Consider the following 24,189-nt stretch of genomic DNA (forward strand, 5'->3'; position numbering starts at 1 on the left):
CAGCTTTCTTTATAGTCCAACTCTTACATCCATACATGACCACTGGAAAAACCATAGCCTTGACTGGACGGACCTTTGTTGACAAAGTAATGTCTCTGCTTTTCAATATGCTGTCTAGGTTGGTCATAACTTTCCTTCCAAGGAGTAAGCGTCTTTTAATTTCATGGCTGCAGTCACCATCTGCAGTGATTTTGGAGCCCAGAAAAATAAAGTCAGCCACTGTTCCCACTGTTTTCCCATCTATTTCCCATGAAGTGATGGGACCAGATGCCATGATCTTAGTTTTCTGAATGTTGAGCTTTAAACCAACTTTTTCACTCTCCACTTTCACTTTCATCAAGAGGCTCTTTAGTTTTTCTTCACTTTCTGCCATAAGGGTGGTGTCATTTGCATATCTGAGGTTCTTGATATTTCTCCCAGCACTCTTGATTCCAGCTTGTGCTTCCTCCAACCCAGTGTTTCTCATGATGTACTCTGCATATAAGTTAAACAAGCAGGGTGACAATATACAGCCTTGATGTACTCCTTTTCCTATTTGGAACCAGTCTGTTGTTCCATTTGCAGAACATTTCTGCAGTTGAAATTAGATTTTGGATTCCTCCTTCCTCTTAGATTTTGGATAGCCCAGAACTTGAGGGGTTGGGCTCTAGGAACATCAGTACAGCTTATCCGGCACATGTTTGTCTGAATGAGAAGAGATTGTCACATGGCAAAAGGCCAAAATACTTAATCCAGTTGTCCCTTGGTTCCTCTGATGAGCAAGTGATATAGCAGATTTTTAACTTAAGAAGATGACTTGTCAAGGTTTTCATTGCAGTTAAAAGTCTGGTAAAGGGCTTTCTCAGTCTTGAGAAGAGAATAGACATGGATAATAACAAGGTAAACAACATTGGCTCTTCCATGACAGTAACTTAGGAAGTATTTTACTAAAGTCACCTTGTCAAACTAGTTTTATATCTTTGTGCGCTAGGAAGAGGGAGAGGCGAAGTGTTTCGCTATAATCATGTAGTGAACATCAGTGACTGAAAGGCAAGCATCCGTAGTGACTTCCTGGCAGGATGTTCACCACCTGTGCAAACCAGCTACTCTTCTCATCATCATTTTAAGCTTTGAACTGTTTGTATCCGTTCTTCAAATGTGCAAATGCGTTCTTTCCATGCAGAGTTAAAGTGTTTCTGTTGCTGCTGCTGCTGCAGTTGGAGACAGGTCTTTAATCTTGACATTTCCTCCTGGTTCTGAGGCCACAGAGGGAATTTCTCACCCAGTGTTCACTCATGAACCCAGTACCCTTGACCCTGTGCCGGCCCTCCACCCCACTCCGCCTAGGACTTTGGAGAGATGAGGGCCTACATATTCACATTCTGTTCTATACGTGCCAAGGGCTGACCTCCCACCAAAGGTTTAAGAGATTATGGTGGTGGTTTAGTCTCTAAGTTGTGTCCAACTCTTGCAACCCCATGGACTGTATGTAGCCTGCCAGGCTCCTCTATCCATGGGATTCTCCAGGCAAGAATACTGGAGTAGGTTGCTATTTCCTTCTCCAGGGCATTTCCCCAACCCAGGAATCAAACCCAGGTCTCCTGCATTGCAGGCAGATTTTTTACCAACTGAGCTATTACTTTAAAAACCAAATTCAAAGCTAAATGTTTTCTGGCAGGATCCTACAAGGAACCACTGAAGACCCCCAACAAAGGAAGTTCTGGAACAAATAACTCTGCTTTCCAGTTTGGCAAGGCCCCTCATGCACTGAACAGAGGCTGGAAGGATAAAGTTGCTTCAAAAGACCCGGTGGGTGAAGAGAGAAAACCAAAGATTTCTTATCTTGAGAAGCTCAAATAGCTGAGTCCCAAACATGAGATAAAAGCTGGCTTAGCTGCTCTTACAAATCAATAAGGAAAGGATGGATTCCTGATAGGAAAAATGAGTGTATGAAGGACACTTCCAAAAAGAAACAGGGTTGTTAATTAACACACAAAAAAAGTTTAATTAGCATCAATCAAAAAAGTGAAAATGAGACTAACCATCCAAAAGGTAAAGATTAAAAACAGAGGGACTTCCCCAGTGGTCCAGTGGTTAAAACTCCTGGCGTCCAATGCAGGGGGTGTGGGTTTGATCCCTGGCCTGGGAACTAAGATTTTGCATGCCAAGCAGTGTGGTTAAAAAAAAAAAAAAAGAATAAAATTATGCATACTATGTATGTTTCCTCTCGGTGCAAAGTTGTGTTGTGTGGTCTTTTCCCAACTCTTTGGAAAGTGTGTGGTAATATGATCTGCCCTTTGGCAGGTCTATTTGACTCCTCCTCTATAAGATGGTCTTTTCAAAATTTCCCTTAAGTCTTTGTGTGTTTTTTTTTTTTATTTCTCTACGAAGTTAACTTTATTTTAAGGATCTTATTGATTATGATTCTAATATCATAGTCCACCCTAAGTCCTTTGGGCACATTAAATATCGATAGCATGATTTTAGGTTTATTGAAACCAGTGAAGAGCCTCTGAAGGAATCAATGTTTCATTTAGAAAACTGAACTAGGAATGTCATAAATTCTCAATTTAGGCAAAGTTAAAGTCATTTGATGTGTGCTTCCTGTGTTTGGCATATGTGTTTTCCTGGAGGAACAATAAAATATTGTGAATGTGAAATTTAATTATTTGAACTCATATGCAGTTGCAAACAATTGTATTAGAGCAAGTCTTCTGCTAGGTGCTTTGCTGCTGGGTGGGGCTTCCCTGGTGGCTCAGATGGTAAAGAGTCTGCTTGCAGTGTGGGAGACCCGGCTTTGATCCATGGGTCGGGAAGATCCCTTGGAGGAGGAAATGGCAAATCACTTCAATATTCTTGCCTGGAAAATCCCATGGATGGAGGAGCCTGGCAGGCTACAGTCCATGAGGTCGCAAAGAGTCGGACATGACTGAGTGACGTCACTTGTTATTTGCTTGTTGCTGGGTAAGGGTAAGATGGCCAGGGAGTTACTTTGAGGGAACTATGTGTGCTTTTGAACTCATGCCCAGGCCAGGCTATTAGCACTGTCCTTTCCACCCTCTACTGGTGACTGGAGTTTTTACTGCCCTGACTTCCAGTCCTGACTTCCCTTTTCCTTCCCCTTGTGCTGTCTGGTAACTGGTAGCAGCAAAGTTGGTGGCTCTGTTGGCGGGGTCACGATAGTGTGGGCAAGTTACCATCATTACAGCGATTGTTATCCAGCCTGAATATCATCCCAGTTTCACTGGAGAACCTGGGCAGGGGATAATGGAAGCTGTTTTACTACTTTATGTAGAGCATTTATTGTCATGACTAATTGGGAGTCCAATAGCAGCAAAAACAGTGCAGATGTAAAGCGAGGTCTTTCATCTTGGCGGTGAACAGGTGTCTTCCTGTGGTCCTCAGAGGTCATCCAGAGGGTATTTCCATAGAGAGAGCTGAGTAGCTATGGAGATGTTCAGAATTCTCATACCCAGCCAGCTGTATGCCAAGTTGCTCATTAAAGTAATAGTAGATCTCACCCAGCGAAGGGTATCCCTGGGTGCATGGAGCACAAGCACACTATCTGGGAAATGCCTTGGTCAGCTTTGTTGTCTCTACGGGATTCTGAAGAATGAATCTGTGAAGAGTTGCACTGAGCTACTGGCCAGCAGGGCATTTAGAAATGGTATTTTATACCAGTTCTTCTCAAACAGGGGTGATTTTGCTCCCCACAGAGCATCTGACATGTCTGAAGATAGTTTTGATGATCAGAAGCCAGGGGGAAGGTATCTGGTAGACCACAACAATGCATTATTTGCCCATATTTCTGCAGTTGTGAAACTCTACTTTATATTTAATTTTTCTACTTTGAATACCTAAACATCCATTGCCTATTATATGACATAATATCTGGGAAGAAAGCCAAAATATCAAAGTGATATCCAGTGATTAAACATATCATTGAGAAGGAGAAAAAAAGAATCTTCTCTATTTTGACTATTCACTATTATATTTCTAGAATAAGTTCTTTTCTTTCCCCTTTTTACTAATTTGCCTCTTTGTTTTTGATCAAAGTTAGATGTAAGAAAGGGGCTTCCCAGGTGACTCTGGTGGTAAAGAAGTCGCCAGCCAATGCAGGTAGATGTAAGGACACAGGTTTAATCCCTGGGTCAGAAAGATCTCTGGGAGGAGGGCATGGCAACTTACTCCAGAATTCTTGCCTGGAGAATCTCCATGGACAGAGAAGCCTGTCTATAGGGCTGCACAGAGTTGGACAGGACTGAAGCAACTTAGCACACACGCACAGATATAAGAATGTCAGGAGGGCTCATTGTATACTTGCCCAGAGAAATAGCAACTTGATTTTTGTGCTCATTTAAATTTAGACAATTGACTTAACCTCTCTGCGAGTTGATGTTCCCATTTCTCATGGGAAAAGGAGTTAGTTGAAAAGGACCTTTAAGATAACTAGTTTAATACCGCCCCCCGCGAAGAAACTAATACAACACTATAAAGCTATTTTGTTGTTTAGTCTCTCAGTCGTGTCTGACTCTTTGCGACCCTATGGACTGTAGCCCACCAGGCTCCTCTGTCCATGAAATTCCCCAAGCAAGAATACTGGAGTGGGTTGCCAATTCCTTCCCCTGGGGATCTTTCTTATCCAGGGATCGAATGTATGTCTCTTGCGTCTCCTGAACTGGCAGGCAAATTCTTTACCACTGTGCCACCAGGGAAGCCCATAAAGCAACTATACTTAAATAAAAATTAATTAAAAAAAGAAATAATATATTAGTAAAATGTTCAGTACTCTGTTCCTTACACAGTGGTTATTTAATAAATAATGGCAATGATTGCAGTTTTGGTCTGACAGTGTGTAGTCTTTAACTTTCCAGTGAATTATCAGTTTTACTTCTGCACCATGTAACACACCTGAGATGTACACAAATGTTTCTGAATAAGTATTCTCTTTGTGTTTATTTTCAGAAATGCTTAAATCAGCTATTTTCAACCCAGAACGTGGCTCAGCAGGTTAATGGGAGCATGCAGTTCTGTGAGCGATCCCAATGCACTTGGAAAGGTGTGGGCCAAAGATTTCCCATCTGTCCTGTGTTCCCACCCTCCTCTCTCCCTGCATCCTTCATTTCTTCCTTATCTTAAAATATACTATTTTTACATTAGAACAAAAATCAGCATAATTATAAAGTTTGGATAATTCTCATAATCCTCTGTCTTAACTACCCCGACCTCTATTCCCCATTTCCTAGAGGCAACCACCTTAGCTCTGCCAGCTATGCCCCCGGGTATTTACATCTAATTTCTGAATAATATTTGTAAACTATTAATTTATTTTTTTATAATTTTAGACTTAATTCCAACTTTCTAGCATAGTAAGAACTTAGTTCTCCTCCTGTTTCATTCACTTCTCTCAGTCTATTTGTGTTACACTTTAACAAAGTAAAATTAGTATTTAATATTTATATCATATTACTATACAATTATTATTTGCTGACAAGCCAAACAGTGTATTCTAACTGTACCTCTTTTCTAGTTTAACTCTTTGTTTTTCCTGGAATTAAAAAGTTGCTTTCTCTTTTCATTTATTAGATACCTATGATATTATGACTGTGTTCCCTAAACGCTCCCATGCTTTGTTCCAAAGCCATCAGTAACCTTTTCCATGTACCTGCCCACATGGGTCCTTGTTTTCCTTGGTGGCCTCCTACCCAGAACCTGCTGAATAGGCCACTCTCTTGGTCAGTGCCACGGCTGTAATTCTGGGACTTCTCCTCTCCGATGCTAGAGCCACTGTTCCCTGGCAGCCATGTTGTGCTCTTTCTGGGTTTGCTGGTCTGAAAGTGTGCTTATTCCAGTTTTACACTTGATTCATAGTTTGGCTAGTCTTACTCAGAACTTTGTGGAAAAGGTATTGCTTTATTTTTTCCCAGCACCCGTTGTTGCTGCTGAGCCAGTCATATATTGCTGTAACTTCCTATCCTTTCTATGCCACCTGCTTTTTCTCTCTGAATACATATAGAAAAAAATTTATTGTTACTGTTTTAAAATTTCATGATGATAAAGGTTCGTGTATATTAAAAGTAAAGCCTCACTGTAAACGACAAACTCTAGTGGATCTTTCAGTCTTGGACGCCTGTATCTTTTAATTCTTGGAAAGCTTCTTGAATTATTCTTTAGTAATTTCTTCATTTTTGTTTCTTTCTTTCTGAAATGTTGGCTGTAATTGTTGCTCCTTGTGGATTAATTCTCTTATTTTTTCTATTCTATTTTTCTTCTCATTTTCTTTCCTTCTACTTCTAGGTGGTTCCCTCACTCTGTGTACTAGCCTTGCCATTTAAATTTATTTTGGCTATCCTAGGAGAAGGCAATGGCACCCCACTCCAGTACTCTCGCCTGGAAAATCCCATGGACGGAGGATCCTGGTGGGCTGCAGTCCATGGGGTCGCTAAGAGTCGGACACAACTGAGCGACTTCACTTTTCACTTTCATGCATTGGAGAAGGAAATGGCAACCCACTCCAGTGTTCTTGCCTGGAGATCCCAGGGACGGAGGAGCCTGGTGGGCTGCCGTCTATGGGATCGCACAGAGTCGGACACGACTGAAGTGACTTAGCAGCAGCAGCAGTTTTAATTTTAGAGTTTCTTGGACATCGTCAGGCCTCTCTCCCTCCCCTCACCTTCCTCCCTTTGCCTCCTCCCTCTCTCCCTCCCTCATTTCTTTCCTGTCTGTCCTCCCTCCCCCCTTCTTTCCTTCCTTCCTTCTCTCTTTCCAGCATGCTGTTCATGCTTCATTCATGTACATACTATTTTCTCTTATTTCTCTGAAAAATTTCATACAAAGCTTTAAAAGTATTGCTGTTCTTCCTGAGTTGTCTTTCTTTGGTTAGCTCTTCCCTCAGTAGTTTTGGTTTCACTCTTTCAGAGTTAAAGCTTTCTGAAGTGTGTGGTGTTCTGGAAATAGAACTAAAGAATTGTGGGCTACTAAAATCAGTGCAACAGTTTTCACACAATCTATCTTTGCTCATGCTCTTGAGTTAAGAGGTTGTCATTTTTTGTTTATTCAGAGAATAAATAAACCTGGTTTCTTTTGACCTGTGCACATGTGTGTATGGGTGTGTGTGTGTGTGTGTGTGTGTGTGAACTTGACATCTTTCAACCAACTCATCTCTTTCTAAACTTCCGCTGTCTCTGAGCCCTGACCCCTTGTGGGGTTTCTGCAAGACAAAACAGCTTGCTTTTCTTTACCATGGCCCCTCTATAGGCATTCGAATTTCATTTTTCATGTTCTTCCTGGTTAGTTATCAAACCTTTACCCATTTTGCAGAAAATTATTGCAGTCTCTTCTTGCTGCTCTATTCACTCCCATTCTCTTTGTTCTTATATCTCCACACCTTACAAAGTCATTAGCTGTCATTCTGGTGAGGTTGAAAACAGAAGGCAGAGGAAGTACACCCATGTGACCCTTCCTCTGACTGGACTGCAAATCTGTTGCTCTGCTTTAGAGAGATCATTGGTGGTGACACTGAAGAAGATTTGAAAGGGAGAGCTGTTGGAAGCAGAGACTAATTGAAAGGAACATTCTATGTAGGGCTCTATTCTTAATTCTCTCAAGGAGATTTAAAATGTGAAATGCATTCCACATAGGCCAGATAACTAATTTTAGGAAAATGGATCACTGGGATAAATTTTATCCAGATACTGTGCATGTAAAGTATTTCTTTATACCTTGTCTATATTTGATAAGACTGAAACCTCACAGTGGACACCTCCTATGACTTGCAAGTATACCTATTGAACCCAGTGGGCACCTCTTGTGACTTGTAAATATACCTATTGGACCCAAAGCTGGTACAAATCTTTGGGTGGTGATGTCATGAGTGCATCAGGGCAGGTCTGCAGCCATGCAGTGGAGAGATATTGCTCCTGTGGCAGTTTCTAGAAGGTCTTCCTTCCATTCTGCATTTAATGCTCCCAATGTCATTTACCTTGCATTCCACGTGTTCTCCTTCTTACTTCCCCTTTCCATCTTGGAAGTCTTTTTGTCGTTCATGAAATTGTTATCATGGTTGGAAAATAATTGATTAGGAGTCTAGCTCTGTGAGAGAAACTTAAGAGAACCAGTGGTTCAATTAATTCATAAATGTCAAGGAGACTTGCCTGTTACATTTCCTTTGGGAGAAGATAACTTTGTGCATGCGTGCTTTTCATTCCTTTGTTTCCCAGCAGTATAAAGGGGACAAACAGTTAGATCATAGAAATAGGCACAAAAGTTGAAGGCTGGCTGAATATTCTTTTGGGTGGTTTGGGAATATACAGTTGGAAGAATGAGTGAATCATATCCTTTCCTTCTTTATTCTTTTCTTTATGATTGTATTTTCTTAAAAGCAAAATATCTGGAGACATGTCTTGTCTTAGCTCTCCCACTTTCTTCTGATCTGATCAGTAACAAGTTCATGTTTCTGTAACATGCTGAATATGTGATGTAGAATAGAAATGATATGCTGTATGTGTGCTTATTTGCCCAGTCGTGGCCAAGTCTTTGTGACCTCTTCGACTGTAGACCACCAGGCTCCTCTGTCCATGGGATTCTCCAGGCAAGAATACTGGAGTGGGTAGCCATTCCCTTCTCCAGAGGATCTTCGTGACCCAAGGATCGAACGTGGGTCTCTTGCATTGCAGGCGTATTCTTTACCACTTGTACCACCTACATTCTATAAAAGCAGAGAGAATATGCCTTTATTATTTTGATATCCTAAGAGATCTATCTACCTCTGTGTATGTATGTGTATATTAATCTCTCTATCCATCCTATTTTTTTAGAGAAGTTTTGAATTCACAGCAAAATTGAACATAAAACACAGGGTTCTTGTGTATACCTTGCCCTAACATATGCACAGCTTTCCCCACTATCGCCATCCCACACTGGATTAGTACATTTGTTATCATTGATGAACCTCATGGACACTACTATTATCATCCAAAGTCCATCGTTTACACTAGGGCTCACTCTTGGTGGTATATATTCTATGGATTTTGACAAATGTGTAATAATACATATCCACCATTGTAACAGCAGATAGAAGAGTCTTACTGTTCTAAAAATCTTTTATACTTCACCTATTTGTCTCTCTCTCTTCCTCTAACCCTGGCAAACTTTTCGCTGTCTCCATAGTTTTACTTTTCCTAGAATGTCATTTAGTTGGAATCATACAGTATGTAGCCTTTTCATATAGGATTCTTTCACTGAGTAGTGTGCATTTAAGCTTCCTCCGTGTCTTCTTATGGCTTGACAGCTCATTTCTTTCTAGCACTAAATGATATTCTATTGTCTGCATGTACCACAGTTTATTTATGCATTCACCTATTCAAAGACATCTTGGTTGCTTCCAAGTTTTGGCAATTATGAATAAAGCTGCTATAAATATCTGTGTAAAAGTTTCTCTGTGGACATAAGCTTTCTACTCACTTGAGTAAATATCAAAGTGTGCAGTTGCTGGATTATATGATAAGAGCATATTTAGTTTCATATGAAACTGCCCACCTATCTTCCAAAGTGGCTGTATCATTTTGCATTCCCACCAGCAATGAATAAAAGCTCCTGTTGTTCCACATCCTTGACAGAATTTGGTGGTGGTCAGTGTTTCAGATTTTGGCTGTTCTAACAGATGTGTAGTGGTATCTCATTGTTTTAACTTGCAATTCTCTAATGAAATATAATGAAAAAGATGTTGAACATCTTTTCTTATGCTTATTTACCATCTTTCTTGGTGAGGTGTTCAGATATTTTGCCCATTTTTAAATTGAAATTTTTGTTTTGTTGTTGTTGAGGTTTAAGAGTTACTTTGTATATTTTGGGTAAGAGTCCTTTATCACATATGTCTTTTGCAAATATTTTTCTCAGTCTGTGGTTTATCTTCTCACTCTTTAGGCATGTCTTGTGGAGAGCAGAAGTTTCTAATTTTAATGAAATCCAGCGTATCAGTGATTTCTTTCATGGATCATGCTTTTCGTATTATATTTAAAAAGTCACTGCCAGAGAATTCCCTGGTAGTCCAGTGGGTAGGACTCAGCACTTGCGCTGCCATGGACCTGAGTTCAATCCCTGGTTGGGGACCTAAGATCCTGTAAGCTGTGCAGCATGGTAAAAGAAAAAACGTCATTTCCAAAACTGAGGAGATCTAGATTTTTTCCTGTATTACTTTCTAGTAATTTTATAGCTTTGTGTTTTACTTTTAGGTCTACAATCCATTTTGAGTTAATTTTTGAGTTCTGTGTTTTTTTTTTAAACTTTTTGTTTTGTATTGGCATACAGTTGATTAACAGTGTTGTGATAGTATCAGGTGGACCACAAGGAACTCAGTGATACATATGGATATACATGTATCCATTCTCCCCCAATAGGTCTGTGTTTAGATACATTTTTGTAAAAATTGAGGCATAGTTGACTTCCAACTTTATGTTAGTTTCAGGTGTTCAGCAAAGTGATTCAGTTATTTTTTTCCAGATTGTCTGTGGATATTCAGTTTTTCCAACACCATTTGTTGAAAAAACTAATTTTCTCGATTTTATTGCCTTTCCTCCTTCGTCAGAGATCAGTTGACTCTATTTTTGTGGGTCTCTTTGTGGGATCTCTATTCTCTTCCACTGATATATTTGTTGTTTTGCAAATACTACACTATCTTGATTGCTGTTATTCAGTCGCCAGGTCATGTCCAACTCTTCACAACCCCATGGACTGCAGCATACCAGGCTTCCCTGTTCCTCATCATCTCCTGGGGTTTGCCCAAGTTCATGTCCATTGAATCAGTGATTCCTTGATTACTGTAGCTTTTTAGTGAGTCTTAAAGTCAGATAGTGGAGGTCCTTATTGTGTTGACTTTTTTCCACATACACTTTACAACCAGCTTGGCAATGTTTACACAGTAACTTGCTGGGATTTTAACTTGTAGAGCATTGTATCTATAAATCAAGGTGGGATGAGCTAATGTTAATAATGTTTAGTCTTGTTATCCATGTACATGAAATACCTCTTCATTTATTTAGCTTTTTTTTGATTAGTGTTTTGTAGTTTTCCCTTATACAGACCTTGTACATATTTTGTTGGATTTATATTTAAGTATTTAATTTGGGGGGACTTATGTAAATGGTATTGTGCTTTTAAAGTTCCAGTAGCTTGTTGCTAGTATATAGGAAAGTAATTGACTTTTGTATATTAATCTTATATCTTTTTATAATCACCAATTAGTTCCAGAAGTTTTTTGTTGGTTCTTTGGGTATTACTTTAAAAAAAATATAGAATGTTATATTAGCCTCAGGTATGCAACATTAATGATATATTTGTATATATTACAAATGATCACCACAATAAATCTAGTTTACAACTGTCACCAGATATAGCGACAGAATTTTTTTCTTGTGATGATAACTTTTAAGATCTACTTTTTAAGCAACTTTCAACATGCTGTACATTAGAGTCTCATGATTTATTTATTTTTAACTAACAGTTTGTACTTGATTTTTTTGAACCATTATTGGCAGTGCTTGGGTATATATTTCTAGTAACCTTGTAATTCTCACAACTGCAGGTTTTCATGGTTAGCATTGAGTCTATGAGTAATTATCTGGCTTCTTGGTGTGGCATTGTGAAGCTGTCTTTCATTTATCAGAAGCTATGTGGTCATAGGGACCACAAGTCACCTGGGTGGGCTCATTTCCTGTTGATCATGTCATTCTCAGTTTGATGTAAGCCAGGTGGTTGGAAAGATGAAAAGACAGTGGCTTGTGGTTTAGACTTAGTGGGGTCTTTTGATGAGAAGTAAAACTGAGCACAAGATATAACCTTAAATTCAGATAGTCATGGGTAACACTAGCCTAAAGTAACTCTGCATGCTGTGGTACAAAAACAGTGAGAAAAAGAGTAAAATCAATGAATCAACAGTTTTATTGACAAAGACTCAGAGCAGAGCTTAGGTCTATTAGAGAATTTTTGATATTATAGACACATGGATACATGACCATTACTTTGGTCTTAAAATCTCAAGTGACAGAACAAATATTCAAAGCATGATGTAGTGTCTCTGTGTGCTCCCCACAAGCTCTGTCATTACATTTAGGTCTGGTACTCATGTGCTTTTTATTAGAAATGTCATTGAATATTTTTTTTTAAAGTCTGTTTCTTCCTTTCCTCCCGCTGCAGCTTGTAATTCAGTTTTATCATGATGACCACGTTCTTGTTCACTCCAATATCTCTTAATATTTGCAAGGATTAATATTTTGTTTTCAGGATTATAGTGTAGAACTGTTTGTTTCTTGCAGGCTGCAGAGATGGAGTCAGAGATGGATACTTCCAAAGATTCAGTGATATAAACTATTCCATACTCCAACCAGAGGTGAAGATTCATCTTACAGGTCTTCGAAATGACTATTGTATGTTATTGTTTAGCTCATGAATTAAAACACTGAAATGACAGAATGTATCCTGTGCTGTAGCATAAACTTGAAATTTGATTCTGGAAGAAGCAAATGGCCTTGTGCCTCATGCTTAAATGGTGTACCATCCAAATATGTTTACTATCGTGAGTTTTTCATTGTAGAATTTTCATGTTCAGGAATGGGCATTGTTTGTCTTGTGCCCCATTGGGGCACAAGAAGCACACATTTTGTTTTACTGTAATAGAATGAACTGTATAGATGATGACCTACTCTTATGCTTATATTTTAAACATGGATAAATCTTACCAGTCAAACAACTGTGTTGGCTGTTTGTCCCTAGTTTCTTCTTATGTCTCTAGCTTGTGATCTAGTTGGGAAAATGAGACTAACCCACACTGAACTGCTACCAACATGCCACAACATAAATAATACATTGTGGGGTATAAGAAGCTGTAAGACTGTATATAGTTTGGTGATCTTTGGAATTGTCTGGAAAGACTTTGTGGAGCTACTAAGACTTGAGATGTGTCTTAAAAAGATGGGTAGGCTTGGAAGAGTGGAAAAGAGAAGACAGAGCATTTTCAGCAATGTTAGCAACATGAACAAAGGCAGGACGTTGGTAATTAATAATAATCAGTGGCAATGAGGAGGATACTTTGGGGAGTGGGGAATAGGGGGTGGATGCAGATTATAGAGAAATTTCAGTCTGAAGCAGATTTTTAGATTTGTTGTGCAAATTCTCAACTAGGTGAAACATCAAAGGAAAATTCATGGCAGAGTATGCAGAATGCATTTAGTAGGAGAGTTACCAAAAAGTAAGGGACTATTTTCTCTGCATGAGGAAAAATATATGGGAGGAGGGATAAATTTAAGATTATTCCAAGTTTTGAAGCAGGAGAAGGATGGTGTCACCAAAAAGACAAGTTAGCAGGAAAAATGGTGTGAGGAGGGAAGACTTTTCTTGCAGTATTACATTTGAGGGAACAGTGAGACATTTAAGAGTTTCTGGGAAATCATTATAAATGAGGTTGGTGAAAGAGAGGAAAGGCTGGAGTATAGGTCAGATGACTATGTTTGAAGCTGACAGCTAGGGTGAGCTCTTCTGGTGAGGGAGAAAGAGCAGAGGGATGAGGTTTGGTTCTGGGGCACGTTTATAGAGAGGAATGAGCAGGAAAAACACAAAATCATTAAAGGGAACAGTTCCCCCATCATTCTTCTCCTATACCTTCTTCTCTAAGAGAATTTATTGCCATGACTAATGAAAACTGAAGAATTCATTTCAAGAGATGTTGAAAAAGCACACCACTCATATTGAAAAACAAACAAAAACCTTTTCTTCCCTCTTCCCCTTCATTACCCCTTTTGTCTCCCTTTGACAGCGAAAGCTGTCAAAAGATGTCCATAACTCACAGTTTGTTATTTTCTCTCCCCATTTTGTTTTTAAGCCTTGCTAGTCAGTTCTTAAATCTCACCATTCCATTGAAACTGCTCTTTGTAACATCACCCAAAATTCTTCACTGCTAAATCTAACAATCACTTTGTGGAGCTCATTTACTTAACTCTGTTAACCACAGTTGAGACAATTGGTCACTCACTTCTCCTTGATATCCCATTGTCTTTGTTTGCCTCCTTGTTTTCTGTTAACTCTTTCTTGGTCTTTTTTTTTTTCTTTTGCTGATTTCCCTCCTCTTCTGTCTCTTGGCCTCTTAAATTTCAAAGTGTACCAAGTCTCATTCCTCGGACATCTTTTCTTTCTGAATTCTACGTTAGTTGATTTGTTGGCTTTCTGGCTATATCTCCTTGTATTATGTTTTTAGTTATTGCTTTAGGGACTGCAATGCAGTCTAAATTTTCTGAGTCTACCTAGAATTACTGCTGCATATTTTATACAATATGTAAAAATCTTGCAGTAATGTGTTTCCCCAACTCTCAGCTTTTTTTGGAGAATTACTTTAGTTGTCTATGTTTTAAATCTATGTGCATTGACAACTTCACCATTGTTAAAAGTTTTAGTTTAAAAAGCCATACGTATTTGTGTGAGGGAAAAATGGTCCTTATATTTTCCCAAATATTTACCAATTATAACATTCCCCTCCATTCCCAAAGGGCCAAATGTTCCTCCTATATAACTTACTTTCAGTCAAAAACCTTCTGTTAGTATTCACAGATCAGGTCTCTTATTGAAGGCTTCTCTTACCCTTATTGTGAAATATTTGCTTGATACAGAATTCTGGCTTGCCAGATATATTTTCAGCGTTTTAAAGATGTTGCACTGACTTTTGGCCTCTATGGTTTCTGGTGAGCACTCATTTGAAACCTTGTTCTCTTATTTCCAAGACCTGACTCCAGTTACATATACATTAGATATGTTGTTGTCTGCCTACAATGCAGGAAACATGGGTTCAATCCCTGGGTCGGGAAGATCTCCTAGAGAAGGCAATGGCACCCCACTCCAGTATTCTTGCCTGGAAAATCCCATGGATGGAGGAGCCTGCAGGCTACAGTCCATGGGGTTGCAAAGAGTGGGACATGACTGAGCGACTTCACTTTCACTTTTAAATCTGTGGATATTATTCCACCAATCCCTAAGGTTCTGTCCGTTTGTTCAAAAAAATTTTCCTCCATGTTTTTTAGATTGGATAATACAACTTTTCCTTGTACTTACACACTTTCGGGTTAGGCTGAGGTGTGTGTGGGTTCATACACTCACAGTTAGAGGATGCCTTTCTGTGGTCCTCTCCCTTCCCAGGCTTTCTCCTCACACTTTGGCCACCTCGAGCTCCTTTCTCTGATTTCTTTGACCAGAAACAAGGTAGGCTTTCTATTGGAGTTTGAACTGCTACTGTTATTCTATGATTGCCTGCTCCCCCCACCCCCCCACCATCAGTGTAAAGCTGTGTAAGGAGAAAAGTGGAAAACTCACCCCTGGGTGGATTGCCTCCCCAAGTTTTCACTTCCTTAACTTGATTTACCTGCTTTTGCTTATTTTCCAGAGTTCTCAGGTGTTTGTTTGTTTTTTGAATTTTGTTTAGAGTTTGTAGTTTGCATCGGTGGGAGGGATGAGCTATAGGGAGCTTAGACTGCTCTAGTGGAACTGGTGAGCTTCATAGTTTCATATTGATGTGTGTCAATCAGGATAGGAGTTTCTGTCTTATAAGAAATAAGATCACACATGTATATCTGTGGTGGATTCATTTTGATATTTGGCAAAACTAATACAATTATGTAAAGTTTAAAAATTAAATAAAATTAAAAAAAAAAGAAATAAGATCAGATATGGCTTAGTATGTGGTCATACAAATACGGTTTCTCTGAGCACTCAGAGAAATTCTTTGAGTGTAAGATAGAGAATACTAAGAACTTCCAGGTATCATAAATAAGCCAGAGATCACCTCTTCTAGATTTACTGTAGCTAGGTTGTCTTTTGATTAGAAATGATGGTGGCAACTCTCATCTATATAGTCTAGGTCCAAGGATGTTTCCATAAGAATTACGTGCTTTTAAACTTTAATGATCTGTTAGATGAAATCCATGTATTAATTATAATGGTAGATGAAACTGACAAGTTTTTTAAATGCTTCTAAATATATATGAGCATAAATGATAAGCATTATTGCTTATCTTGATACAAGCATTATTGTGTATCTTGATATAAGATTCTATTCCAGCTTTCATTTTTGAACTTCTAATGATCTGATTGGATCCATGATTCTGTTTTTCAGCTGACCGTGGGGAAATCATTAATCTTTCTCCTCTACCTATAAGTAAAGTTGTTTATTTGAAAATAATTTTATTTGGCTGTATAATCACCCCAATCTGAAATGCTCTCTTATAGATCTGAATATCCTGGACTGGAATTTTCAAAATCTTATTGCCATAGCCCTTGGATCTTCTGTATATGTCTGGAATGGGGATAATCACAACAGAATTGAAAATATGTACTTCAGTCTCCCTTGTAACTACGTGTCTTCTGTGTCCTGGATGACAGAGGGGACCTGCCTGGCTGTTGGTACCAGCGAGGGAGAAATACAAGTACTGGGCAGTGTTTCTGTCTCACAGTGTGTTCTCTATAGTGGCGGGATAACCAAAGTTGACTTTTTTAAAGCTTTTTTTTTTTTTTTATATGGACCATTTAAAAAATCTTTATTGAATTTGGTACAGCATTGCTTCTGTTTTATGTTCTGTTTCTTTGGCTGCAGGGCATATAGGATCTTAGCCCCCTGATCAGGGATCAAGCCCATACCTTCTGCATTGGAAGGCAAAGTCTTGACCACTGGATCACTAGGGAAGTCCCTAAGATTTACTTTTAATAACAGATCGACTATTTAATAAAATAAAGAAACTTATAGTAGATGTGGTACTTGAAGCTATGGGGCGTAAGAGGATATGCCATTCTGGGGTCTTCCCTGAATGCTGTTTAATGAGGATGTAGGCATACTCTGCTTTGTTTTTTCACACAATCTTTCTTTGTGTCACATTTCCTTTTATCCCCTCACTTTTTTCTCTCAAACTAAAGTTGGGCTTATGAGATCCCCAGTTTTTAGAACTCTGAAGAGAAATCCTAAAACTGAAATAGATAATCTTCCAGTCCTCCTTTCTTACCTAAAGCCAAAATCAGAAGTAGAGTTACTTAAAAGTAGTGAATTTTTTTCTAATAGGCTCTCTAAAATGGGAGCTTAGCAAGTTTCATCAGTCTATCTAATTTCTCATGTATTATTATTATTGTTTATTAGCAACAGATAAACAATATTGCTTGGGTGCCCAATGACTTTGGAGGGCCACAGATGGCTCTACTGTTTTTTTCATCTCTGTAATGAGCCTATGAGGGTCCTGTCATGATTTCTTCTTATGCCAAAGTGTTCATTCTTAATATGGGTTAGAATATCATTTTTAGCTGGCAGGAAAGGAGTCTCTTAGCAGTAAATGGAATTCCTGACCCTAGAAATTGTGTAGGCACTCAAATTTTATTTGTTGATAACTGTAGGTAGATTTCCAGCTTTGGAATTCCCATAGTTTGAAGGAACTAGAAGTGTCAAATAGTGATTCTCAACCTTTTGCAGTTGACTGAATTCACCTAAGAAACTTTAAAATAAATGCCGTACGCCCAGGATCTTACTCCCACCATTGAATCAGAATGTCTAGCACCCGAACTCTGCTCCCGAGATGATCCAAATATGAGACAGCATTGAAAACTGCTTTAGGGTTAGAGGTGCTGAACTTTCACTTAGCACGAGGGCTGGCTGTATCAAGACTAACTGGCTGTTAGCCCTTTGAGAAGATTGTGGGTTGTGAAAATGCTAATTAATCATGCTTTTTCATTTTTTTTCAGTTATGGGATGTGGTCACTAAAAAGCGACTGAGAAATATGCTTGGCCATTTGTCAGTAGTTGGGACTCTAAGCTGGAATCACTATATCCTCAGCAGGTGAGAAGCATCTTATTGGAACCGATTATGTTTGCATCACCAATTGATTACAGGTGAACAGAACTATAAAATTTGAAACCAAAGTAAAACCAAACAGACATGATTAGTAACAGTCATAATCCTACCATAACTGTCAGCTGTTCAGACCTTCTGATGCTTTAAGTGGTCCAGTGGCCACGTGTACCATGGTGGCTCTGTGTCTGCAGCGTGTACTCGTACTGGGATTGTGAGGTTCAAAATCACAGGTGAAATAATTGTTAAAGTAAAATGTAAAACTCTGTTTAAGCTGAAAGTTGCTCTGTATACTTGCTAGAGGGATATTTTGTTGAAAATCAGTATTTATTGCTGTCAGTATCACTAATGTGAAATATGTTAAGCTTTCTGGGGGCATAATTCCAATTCACAAACCCACAGAGGTTAGAGCTGGAAGGAACCTCATAGAATAACCAGTTCAATGATTCTCAAACTTGACCCTGTGTCAGAATGGCCTCGAATGCTCCTCAAAACCCAGATTGCTGCCCTCTCTCTGAGAATTTGAGATTCAGTAGGTCTGATGTTGGGCTGATAATATGCATTTCTAATTTCACAAGTGATGTTGATGCTTCCTCACTTTTGAGAACTACTGATTTAGTTGTCTAACTGCTTCTTTTTGACTAGAAAAGTTAAATGACTTGTTCCTGTGAGCCCACATAATCAGTCTAAATATTTATTTAATAAGTCATTCATCTTCATACTGTATTTCTTAAATAAAACTCAGAGCCTTCTATAATTTCTTTCAGTAGCTCAGACGTAAATTGAGATTTCAAAACTTTGTGATTATAGCCAAACTTAAAACTGCTGCTGCTGCTGCTAAGTCGCTTAACTTAAAACTACTTACGCAAAATGCCCTTGTAAAGGAATAAATACTTACCCTGAGGCGTTGTTGCAGCCAAATCAATTCTATACTTGGGTTCCTTTTACAATCTACGCTGTGTAAGTTTAGTTTCATTATCCATGAGGAATATGAGCAAAATATTTTCTTAAAATAATAGCAGCTAAAGCGTCTGCCTGTAATGCGGGAGACCTGGGTTTGATCCCTGGATTGGGAAGATCCTCTGGAGAAGGAAATGGCAACCCACTCCAGTACTCTTGCCTGGAAAATCCCATGGATGGAGGAACTTGGTAGGCTGCAGCCTATGGGTTTGCAAAGAGTTGGACACGAGTAAGCGACTTCACTTTCAAAATGTTTGGAGTACTCTGTGCCAGGAACTGTGCTAACTCTTGTTGTGTATAACTGTGTTTTAATCCCTGAAATAATACTACAAAGTGGTTTATATCCCCCGCACCCTCTTTTTTTGAGGAGTAAACTGAGACAGCAGCCTAAAGTCACGTGGTTAGCATAAGGGGAAGAGTCAGGCTTTGAACCAAGTGGTCTGGCTGCAGAGTCTATATAGTTCATCAGAATGCTATTCAGGGCTGCGCCTAAGTAGTTTTTTAAAAATCTGACACTGGACTTTGAGAAATTTCAAGAAATAATTTCTCCTTGGAGAAAACTAGTGCAGAAATTATTATCAGTATCACTCATTATCTTTGAGTGATAGGACCTTTATCATCATTTGGATCCAAATTTGGATCCAGTGATTTTGAATCATATTGCGGTTTGTTGTGACTTGCAGATAGTTTTATTATCTTTTTAGATGATAGAGAATGAACAAGTAGATTTGCAGATTAATAGAAAAAGGAAATAATACATTTCTATGTCTAACATATATATGGTATATACACCATTTCATTGAGATAATATGAGGTATTGAATTCCAGAAAAGTAATATTTCCTGTGTCCAATATATAAACTACTATCTGGGAAAATATGATAATCTTCTAAATTTATTTTTTCCATGCCTGTCTGTATCATATTGAAGCCATTGGAGATATCTATCAAAGGATATATTTTTAATATCCAGATTTGAAACTGTCAGACAAATCTACTTGTGAGAAGAATCACCCAGACAGAATACTCCACTCTTATTAAGTCAAGAAATGTCTATGTTTTGAATCTATCCTAAGGGGTTTTTCGGGAGTGTGAACAGTACTTCATGTTATGCTTATACAGCAGTAGGGCTCAAGTTCTCTGTCCTAACCTGCCCCTTTACCTCTTGGCAGTGGATCGAGACTGGGCCGTGTTTATCATCACGACGTTCGGGTAGCCCAACACCATGTTGGAACTCTTCAACACACACAAGCTGTGTGTGGTCTGAAGTGGGCGCCGGGTGGCAGGCTGCTTTCCAGTGGCTGTAGTGATGGACTGCTAACTATATGGCCCTATGATCCAGGTGCAAATGCACAGGGTCCCCCACTAAAAGTCATACATCAATCTACAGCAGTCAAGGTAAGAAATTCAACAGTTTTGAAAGGTATGCTTGAGCTGGTGGTTAAGCATGGGATCATCTGGTATAAAGGTTAGTTAAAATATAGCTTTGCTAAAGTGACAGGCAAACGCTGTCTTGCAGAGAGCTGCTTCCTGCAAGAAGCTGCTTATATTCTTAGATGTCGTATCAGAAATACAGTGAATTGAACTAAGATATTGTCGACTACAAACTGGCACTTGCCATTGGCTATTGCCATCTGCCTCTATAAGAATTAAATCATGTACTGCTGCAGCTGCTAATTTTCAATTCCCCCTGAAGGATTTCTCTGGTGGCTCAGATGGTGAAGAATCTGCCTGCAATGTGGGAGACCCAGGTTTGATCCCTACGTCAGGAAGATCCCCTGAAGAAGGGAATGCCTACCCACTCCAGTATTCTTGCCTGGAGAATCCCATGGACAGAGGAGCCTGGCAGGCTACAGTCCACAGGATCACAGTCGGACATGACTGAAGCGACTTAGTGTACTGTGAAAGGAGTTCAGGGTGAAGAACAGAAATGAAACAGTGTTCTTGGGGAAAGCAGGCAGAACAGGTCTTCAGAGAGTTCAGGAGCTGATTTTTTGAGCCCAATTCTTATATCTCCCACATCTAGAAAAGCACTAAAATCCTTCATGGTCATGACTGCTCCTTGTGACTAGCAGAAACCTTCTGCAGAAAATAGGTGCTTGAGTGTATGTACTCACCAAGATCACATATATACTGACCTTCCTTCTACCTCTTTGGAGGAGTTTCTCAGAGGTATCTGAGCTGCTGTCTCCTGGGCTATCATCCTCATTTTGCCCCATGTAAAACTTACAACTCTTCCTGCTGTGCATTTTTTTTAAGTTGACAGTAGAGTTTCTGGAAACCTGAACAAGTCAGGCCTTGTGGCATCTACTACCCGGGGAATCATAGAAACAGTCACTAGTGTAAATGTTCTCACAGGCACTGCAGGCTAGCCAATTAATGTAAGAGCAGACTTCAGATGTTGACATCTGTGTGATTCTGCCCATGATGGAGCTTCTAGTTTTGCCAGAACAGCTTGGTTGTAGTAAAAGCTAATTAGAAATAGGGTACTGAAGAGAATGATTACTAATAAATATAAAAAATACTAATATTCATCCTGTGATAAAACTGAGGTTCCTAGGCTCAAGAGAATTTCTCAGCCTCTTCAAATTAGATGCAAAATTTTGTGTTTACTGAAATAGCTCTCTTATTCAGCCCAGCAAGGGGTGTAATAGAATGGTTATTTGAAAAAGACAATTAAGGCAGATATAGATAAGATATAGAACATATATATTGTAAATATTTAATTTCAATTTATTTTATTCAACAAATATTTTATTTCAATTCAGTTTTAATTTCAAAATTAAATTGTACATTTATTCATAATACAAGGCCAAGGTCTTTAGTTTGAATGAAGCTTGGCTGGTTAGAGTTCTTCACTGTCTTTCTTGTATGAACTACAATCATATTTCATTGTCTGTGGTTTCTAATTATATTTATTCTGATACCTATTATTATGTAACAAATTACCCTGAGTCCTAGTGGCTGGCTTAGCATAATTATTTTATTATCTTTTATGGTTTCTGTGGGTCAGACTTTGGGAAGGGCTCTTCTGAGCAGTTCTGGCTCAGGATCTCTCATGAGGTTGCAGTCAGACAGTGACTGAAGCTGGAAGTGCTAGGAGCTGGGGCAGTGTTGGCTGGCCAGTCATCCTTCCCTCTTCATGTGGTCTCAGAGCTTCTCTACATCATTTGGGTAGTCTTACCACATGGGCTTCCTTACCACGTGGCTGCCTTAAGGGAGGTGGACTTTGTGGTTCAGGGCAAGAGGGCCAGTGCTTCAGAGAGCAAGGTGCAAGTGGCCTCGTTAGGGGAAGCACACTGACTGAAACCGCCCACTCTGCCCAGGCACCATAGTAACCGTTTGCATGAGTTGTTTTAGGACAGGAGGTCCTGGTAAGGAAGGCGGAACTAATAAGCCACCACCAACTGGAAGAGTTCAGGAAAGGTCAAAAGGAGACACCACAGGTCCGACTACCTCCCAGAATCCTTCTCTCTGGCATCCATCTTGGCTGAACAAGGTGTGCACCACCAGGAAGGACTCTTGAGTCAGAATGATTGGCTAAAGACGACCCAGAAACTAATCTCCTCACCATAAAAACAGAGACTATGAGCCACTGGCAGAGCTGTTCTCCTGGGTTCCCTTACCCTACTGCTCTCCACCCGGGTGCCCTTTCCCAATAAAATCTCTTGTTTTGTCAGCACATGTGTCTCCTCGGACAATGCATTTCTGAGTATTAGATAAGAGCCCAGTTTCAGGCCCTGGAAGGGTTCCCCGTTCCAGCAACAGCATCACCTTTTATGACCCAATTCCAGAAGCCATGTAGTGACACTTTTGGTGCATTCAGTTGTTTGCAAGCCAGTCCCAAGCCCTCCCACATTCAAAGGGAGGAGAATGAGATTCTACATATTGATGGAGGATGTTGGCAAAGTTCTAGATGGGCAAGTGGGATGGGAGATTAATTTTTAATGATAAATGAGCTTAAACTGAGGATGAGATTAGTGTACTCATCTGATCCTAGTGTTGTAAAAAGTTACTACTATTTGGAAAAATCTATGTCAGCACTTCTGAAGCTTGGAATTTACCTAAAAAATAATATATTGGAAACAAAGACATATGCCAGAATATATTCATTAGAGTATTGTTTATAAAAACAAACAATACAACCCCCTCCTCTCCCGCCCCACAACTTTCTCCAAAAAGCTCAACCCAATCCAGTGCAAACCAAATGAAAATAAGATGAACATCAGGGAATTCCTTGGTGGTATGGTGGTTAGGACTCTGCGCTTCTACTGCTGGGGACCCGGGTTTGATCCCTTGTTGGCAAACTAAGATCTCACAAGCTGCACGTGGTGCAGCCAAAAAAATATTGCCATTTGGAACAAAAAACAAGTGAAAAAAAATCAACCTGAGTGTAGCATTAGAACAAACATTAATTAGAGTATAATAACATGATATAATATTGTGGGATAATTAAAAATTATAATTTTGAAAAAATGTTAAACATGGGAAACTGTATAAGTGAAAACATCAGAATTAGCAATAGTAATTTATAACTAAAGAATAGGCAATTTTATTTTCGAAACTGTATTAGTGAGAGGGTTAACAGCCTTGGCAGGAAGGCCAGAGGTCCCCAGGTGGCAGGAGGAAATAAACTGCAAGTGGCAGAAGTTTTTTTTTTTTCTTTTCTCTTCTAATCCTGTCTTGTCATGGCAACACCTGGTTCAACCTGAACTTAACTTTTCTCAAGCCTTGAGCTAAACAGTGTGATTTTTCTTATGGAAATGTTAACATAGCTTTTCTTAAGCTATGTTAATGAAACTATGCATTTGCCTTGGAATCTGCCTTTCTTCAAGGCAGGCTTCAGCAATACGTGAACCGTGAACTTCCTGATGTTCAAGCTGGTTTTAGAAAAGGCAGAGGAACCAGAGATCAAATTGCCAACATCTGCTGGATCATGGAAAAAGCAAGAGAGTTCCTGAAAAACATCTATTTCTGCTTTATTGACTATGCCAAAGCCTTTGACTGTGTGGATCACAATAAACTGTGGAAAATTCTTCAAGAGGTGGGAATACCAGACCGCCTGATCTGCCTCTTGAGAAACCTGTATGCAGGTCAGGAAGCAAAAGTTAGAACTGGACATGGAACAACAGACTGGTTCTAAATAGGAAAAGGAGTACGTCAAGGCTGTATATTGTCACCCTGCTTGTTTAACTTATATGCAGAGTACATCATGAGAAACGCTGGACTGGAAGAAACACAAGCTGGAATCAAGATTGCCAGGAGAAATATAAATAACCTCAGATATGCATATGACACCACCCTTATGGCAGAAAGTGAAGAGGAACTAAAAAGCCTCTTGATGAAAGTGAAAGAGGTGAGTGAAAAAGTTGGTTTAAAGCTCAATAT

At 39.3% G+C, this 24,189-nt stretch overlaps 1 protein-coding gene across 1 annotated transcript in view; it reads left to right on the forward strand.

The window, feature by feature from the left end:
* The window catches only part of CDC20B (cell division cycle 20B), a 64,906-nt gene that overhangs the window by 30,637 nt on the left and 10,080 nt on the right, over positions 1 to 24,189 (forward strand). The window contains exons 4-9 of the mRNA XM_010857158.1: positions 1,658 to 1,788; positions 4,945 to 5,038; positions 12,291 to 12,401; positions 16,243 to 16,439; positions 17,737 to 17,831; positions 19,974 to 20,199. Of these exons, the coding sequence (XP_010855460.1) occupies positions 1,658 to 1,788; positions 4,945 to 5,038; positions 12,291 to 12,401; positions 16,243 to 16,439; positions 17,737 to 17,831; positions 19,974 to 20,199 (854 nt within the window). The remainder of the gene's footprint in view (positions 1 to 1,657; positions 1,789 to 4,944; positions 5,039 to 12,290; positions 12,402 to 16,242; positions 16,440 to 17,736; positions 17,832 to 19,973; positions 20,200 to 24,189) is intronic.

Source organism: Bison bison, unplaced genomic scaffold, assembly GCF_000754665.1.
Source record: "Bison bison bison isolate TAMUID 2011002044 unplaced genomic scaffold, Bison_UMD1.0 scf7180017864378, whole genome shotgun sequence".
NCBI classification, from domain to species: Eukaryota; Metazoa; Chordata; class Mammalia; order Artiodactyla; family Bovidae; genus Bison; species Bison bison.